Source organism: Lithobates pipiens, unplaced genomic scaffold (assembly GCF_037356315.1).
Source record: "Lithobates pipiens isolate NorthernLeopardFrog02 unplaced genomic scaffold, aLitPip1_a1.2 Scaffold_8, whole genome shotgun sequence".
Lineage (NCBI taxonomy): Eukaryota > Metazoa > Chordata > Amphibia > Anura > Ranidae > Lithobates > Lithobates pipiens.
Genome location: NW_027507903.1, coordinates 624519175 through 624525367, shown reverse-complemented (window position 1 = coordinate 624525367; position 6193 = coordinate 624519175). Strand labels below are relative to the sequence as shown.

The window sequence follows — 6193 nt, the reverse complement described above, 5'->3', positions numbered from 1 at the left end:
CTTTTTACACAAACTATTTAGACTAAGAAGAGTTAAATAAATGATTTCATCAAATTTACAGGGAATGATATACATTATATATAAAGCAAGGTCCATAAAGACATGGATGAGCGAGTTTGGGGTGGAGGAACTTGATTGGCCTGTACAGAGTCCTGATCTCAACCCGATAGAACAACTCTTTGGGGTGAATTAGAGGGTACACTGCAAGCCAGGCCTTCTCAGCCACATCAGTGCCTGATCTCACAAATGCGCTTCTGGAAGAATGGTCAAACATTCCTCCTAAACATTGTGGACAGCTTTCCCAGAAGAGTTGAAGCTGTTATAGCTGCAAAGGGTGGGTCAACTCAATATTGAACCCTACGGACTAAGACTGGGATACCATTAAAGTTCATGTGCGTGTAAAGGTAGGAATCCCAATACTTTTGATAATATAGTATAGATTAGTATAGATTAGGAGAATTACAATGATCAATCTATGATTGCAAATATTTTTAAAAACAACAATGTGGTCAGGTCTAATGAATTTCATCTTTGGTATCAAGATCTGACATCCAACTTCAATTTAAACTTACATTTTTTTTTTATTATTATTATTATTCATTGAAATGCAAGTGCAGGCAGTGGTTGAAAATTTTAGCTACAGCTTTTTTTAACTCTTTATTCCTCAGGCTGTATATAATTGGATTCATCAGTGGGGTGATCACAGTGTACAGTAATGACAAGAATTTAGTGATATCCACTGACTGTCCTCTACGGGGTACCAAATAAACACAAACTAGAGTACCATAATAAATACAAACCACAGTCAGGTGGGAGCTGCATGTTGAGAAAACTTTTTGTTTGCCGGCAATAGATGGGATATTAAAAATGGTGATTATAATATATACATATGATATAATAATTATAAAGAATGGGATGACAACAAGAACAAAATTCATTATTGTCACTTCAAGTAGAACATTAGCAGTATCAGAACAGGAGAGTTGTAGGATTGGATCAAGGTCACAGAAAAAGTGATCGACAATATCGGGACCACAAAAATGTAATTGTGATACTGTTAAAGTGGGAATCAGCACAACTAAAAGACTTAACACCCAACATGTGATAATCATCAACCAGCAGAGCTGGAGGTTCATTGATAAAGTATAATGTAATGGTCTACAGATGGCCACATATCTGTCATAACACATCACTGTCAAAAGAAGACACTCTGACATTTCTGAAACACAAAAGAAATAAAACTGGGATATGCAATCAGAAAATGATATTACGATTCCTTTTATCAAAACAGCATGGAGCATGTTAGGAAGAATGTCAGTTGCCAGTAAGATATCCGATACAGAGAGCTGGGTGAGGAAGAAGTACATGGGAGAATGGAGGGATTTGCTGTAGGACACCAATGTGATGATCAGGAGGTTTCCACATATTGTCACACAATAAATCAAAAGGAAAATAAAAAAGATCAGAAATGTTATACTGTGTGGAGTCTGAAGTCCTAATAGGTGGATCATGGTAATACGGGACACATTTTTCTCCACCATAACCTGAAGAGAGAACACAAAAAGGAAACAGCGTTGTTCAGAGGCAACATTTTGTCTTAATCATGTAATCCCTGGTAATCCTAACCTAACTAGTCATGATGCCATTTCTTACATTGTAATGCCCCAGCCTTTGAGTCTATGCCTTATAATGTTAAAATTAACAGCTCAGCTGTAATATCAATTCCAAATTTTAGACCCCAGCAGTAGCTCTACTCAAGACCCATAATATAACACTGAGCTAGCTGCTTATGTTTGAGCCTAATTACTGGATATGAAGGTTAAACATCAATCAGCTATAACATTATAATGACCCACCTAATATTGAGTAGGTCTTCCTTTTGCCATCAAAACAGCCCTGACCCAACATGGAAGACACTAGACCACAGAAGGTATACTGTGGTATTTGACACCAAGCCAAACACTGAAAGATCCTTTAAGTCCTGTAAGTTGTGAGTTGGGGCCTTAACCACTTGACCACTGGGCACTTAAACACCCTTAATAATCAGACCAATTTTCAGCTTTCGGTGCTCTCACATTTTGAATGACAATTACTCAGTCATGCAACACTGGACCTATATGAAATTTTTTTCCCTTTTTTCACACAAATGGAGCTTTCTTTTGGTGGTATTTAATCACCGCTGGGTTTTTTATTTTTTGTGCTATAAAAGATAAAATACAGAAAATTCTGTAAAAAAATGAATTTTTCTTTGATTCTGTTATAAAATTTAGCAGATTACTAATTTTTTCTTCATAAATTCTGGCCAAAATTTATACTACTACATATCTTTGGTAAAAATAAGTACAAATTGGTGGATATTATTTGGTCTTTGTGAAAGTTATAGAGTCCACAAGCTATGGTGCCAATATCTGAAAATTGATCACACCTGAAGTACTGACGGCCTATTTCAATTCTTGAGACCCTAACATGCCAGAAAAGTACAAATACCCCCCAAATGACCCCTTTTTGGAAAGAAGACATTCCAAGGTATTTAGTAAGAGGCATGATGAGTTTTTTGAAGCTGTCATTTTTTCCCACAATTCTTTGCAAAATCAAGAATTTTTTTACTTTTTTTTTTCCACAAAATTGTTATATTATCAGTTTATTTCTCACACACAGCATATGCATACCACAAATTACACCCCAAAACACATTCTGCTATTACTCCCGAGTATGGCGATACCACATGTGTGAGACTTTTACACAGTGTGACCACATACAGAGGCCCAACATGCAGGGAGCGCCATCAGGCGTTCTGGAGCACTCAGGACAATTCCGACATTTCTCTCCTACATGTAAAAATCATCATTTATTTGCTAGAAAATTACATAGAATCCCAAAACATTATATATGTTTTTTTAGCAAACACCCTGGAGAATACAATGGTGGTCATTGCAACTTTTTATCTCACACTGTATTTGCGCAGCAATTTTTTTAATGTTTTTTTTTTTAAAAAAACAGTTTTGTGCTTAAAAAAAAAAAAAAAAAAAAACACGGTAAAGTTAGCCCAATTTTTACATAATGTGAAAGATGAAGTTACGCTGAGTAAATAGATACCTAACATGTCACTCTTCAAAATTGCACACGCTCGTGAAATCGCCAAACGTCGCTACTTAAAAATCCCCAAAGGCGACGATTTAATTTTCTTTTACTGGTTATATGTTTTGAGTTACAGAGGAGGTCTAGGGCTAGAATTATTGCTCTCGCTCTAACGTTCACATCAATACCTCACATGTGTGGTTTGAACACCGTTTTCATATGTGGACGGGACTTACGTATGCGTTCGCTTCTGCATGCGAGCACATGGGGACAGGGGTACTTTAAAAAAAAAAAAAAATTATTGTTCATTTTACTTTATTTATTTTATTTTGAAATTTTTTTCCCCAAAAATAAATGTTTTGATCACTTTTATTCCTATTACAAGGAATGTAAACATCCCTTGTAATAGGAATATGGCATGACAGGTCCTCTTTACAGTGAGATATGGGGTCAATAAGACCCCACATCTCACCTCTAAGCTGGGAAGCCTGAAAAAAAAAAAGATTCTGGCTTTGATGGTATTGGCGAGTTGATAGAAGCACCGGAGGGCGGCGGGAGAGGGGGGGATGTCTATGGCTGGGTATTGCAGGGTATCACCGACTATGGCTGGGTATGGCTGGGTATCTCAGAGTATGGCTGGGTATCTCAGAGTATGGCGTTGCAGAGTATTGCATTGCAGAGCATTGCAGGGTATTGGCGGGTGTTGTAGAGCTTTGTAGAGTGTTGCAGGGTATTGGCGGGTGTTGCAGAGCATTGCAGAGTGTTGCAGGATATTGGCGGGTTTTGCAGAGCATTTCAGAGTGTTGCAGGGTATTGGCGGGTGTTCCAGAGCATTGCAGAGTGTTACAGGGCATTGGCGGGTGTTGCAGGGTATGGCAGAGTGTTGCAGGGCATTGCAGAGTGTTGCAGGGCATTGCAGAGTGTTGCAGGGTATTGGTGGGTGTTGCAGAGCATTGCAGAGTGTTGCAGGGTATTGGTGGGTGTTGCAGAGCATTTCAGAGTGTTGCAGGGTATTGCAGAGTGTTGCAGGGTATTGCAGAGCATTGCAGAGTATTGCAGAGTAATGGCAGGGTATTGCAGAGTGTTTCAGGGTATTGCAGAGTATTGAAGGGTATTGCAGAGCATTGCAGAGTAATGGCAGGGTATTGCAGAGTATTAGCTGGCATTGCAGAGTATTGCAGGGTATTGCAGAGTATTGGCAGGGAATTGAGGGGTTAATTTTCGGTGAGCAGCGATGTGGGCACTGCAGATGCAGCCCACAGCGCTGCTGACACCGATCTCTTCCCCCTCCGCTGTACCGATCGGTACAGAGAGGGAGGAGGGAGGAACCGGCGTCATAACATGACGCCGGTTTGTTTACAAGTGATCACTCGGTCATTTGACGGAGCGATCACATGGTAAACGGTCACGATGAGCGGCCGTTTACCGTGATGCGCCGGGTCCTGTGGACCTGGCGGTCACGGATGCTCTCGAGTGCGCGCCCCAGGGGGCGGGCGCGAGAGCGGAATTCTGGGAGGTCGTCATATGACGTCCTCCCAGAGTTAAACAACCGCCCTGTAGCCGTCATTCGGCTATGGGCCGGTTGTTAAGTGGTTAATGTATTAGACTTGTTTTTACAGCACATCCCATATATACTAACTATTTTATTCCTCAAACCATTCCTGAACTATTTTTGCAGTTTGGCAGGGTAGGTTATCCTGCTGAAAGGAGTCGTATCCATCAGGGAATACCAATCCCATGAAAGGGTGTACTTGGTCAGCAATAATGTTTAGGTAGCTGGTGCATGTCAAAGTAACGTCCACATGACTGGCAGGACCCAAGTTTTCCAAGTAGAACATTGCCCAAAGCATCACATCACAAGCGATGCACACAAACCCAGCTGTTCACATGATGTAAAAGGAAATGTGATTCATCAGACCAGGCCACCTTCTTTCATTGCTCCATGGTCCAGTTCTGATGCTCATTGCAGGAGTTTATGGTTGTGGACACAGGTCAGCATGGGCATCATGATCAGTCTACGACTATGCAACCCCATTCACAACCAACTGCGATGCCCATTTTTTCTGCTTTCAATACATCAACCTCATGGACACCATTTTTGCTTGCTGCCCAATATATCCCAAAGACTTTCAGATGTCATTGTCATGGTATAATCAATCTTATTCACTTTACCTGTCAGTGATCTTGATGTTTTGGCTGATCTGTGTATATCAATCAAGCAATGAAATACAATAAAATCAGTAAAGTATGCTTAATTTATTCAAGAGAAAAGGTAGACATTTTTTGCACAGGTTAACAAAAAAGACGCAATCCATTTTTCAATGGACTTTTTTTAGACCTAAAGCTAAAAACGGAATTAAGGTCCACCTGCCCCACTCCCCACTCCATGCTTCCTTTCTCCGGTCAAAGCTAAGAAGACCAACCAAATACTTACCTCTGATCTGGAGTTGCTGATTCCCTGATACAGCATGCCAAAAACCATGACCCAGGGACCAGAAATGTAAAAGGCAAATACACTGACTGGTCCTTTAAGTTTTCATGAAAAAAGACAGATCAGGCAGAGTCTGACCTCAAGGCATTTTGTGATATTAGGTCTTCTTTAACCAAACTATTATCAATCAAAAAATATTTATATAAAATTTATTCTCATGCACTTACAGTATTGTATAATTTGTTGATAATGATTTAATGCTACAAATAAAAATTCAAAGGAATTCAGTGCATCTCAAAGTGTTTGCCCTTCAGTGTTGAACTGACTAATTACATAGAATAGTGTTCCTTTATATAGAAGTAAATTAAATTACATAAAATCCCTGGGAACTGGAAGCATTTAATGATAATTTCACAGGGCTCATTATTTTTTATGTTAGGATTATATATTTAGATTTTTTTTTTCTCAAAATCATTTTGTTAACTGTTTATTGGAAATAAGTAAAATGATTTGAGAACTGTAGGAAGAATATACACTGATTTAAAGCAAGATTGTGGCCAGGCTATGGACATTCAAGTAATTGCATTACATTAACCACTTCAATACTGGGCACTTTCACCTTCTTCCTACCCAGACCAATTTTCAGCTTTCAGTGCCCCAACACTTTGAATGACAATTACTCAA

At 39.4% G+C, this 6193-nt stretch overlaps 1 protein-coding gene across 1 annotated transcript; it reads right to left on the bottom strand.

Annotated features, from left to right (window-relative positions):
- Window positions 1–472: 472 nt before the first annotated feature.
- Window positions 473–5825, bottom strand: LOC143963936 (olfactory receptor 11L1-like). The gene is made up of 2 exons (XM_077473666.1): window positions 5737–5825; window positions 473–1544 (listed from the first exon to the last, which is right to left on the bottom strand). The coding sequence occupies exon 2, from the start codon at window positions 1539–1541 to the stop codon at window positions 594–596; it is 948 nt and encodes a 315-aa protein (XP_077329792.1). The 5' UTR covers window positions 1542–1544; window positions 5737–5825; the 3' UTR covers window positions 473–593.
- Between the last annotated feature and the right edge of the window lie 368 nt (window positions 5826–6193).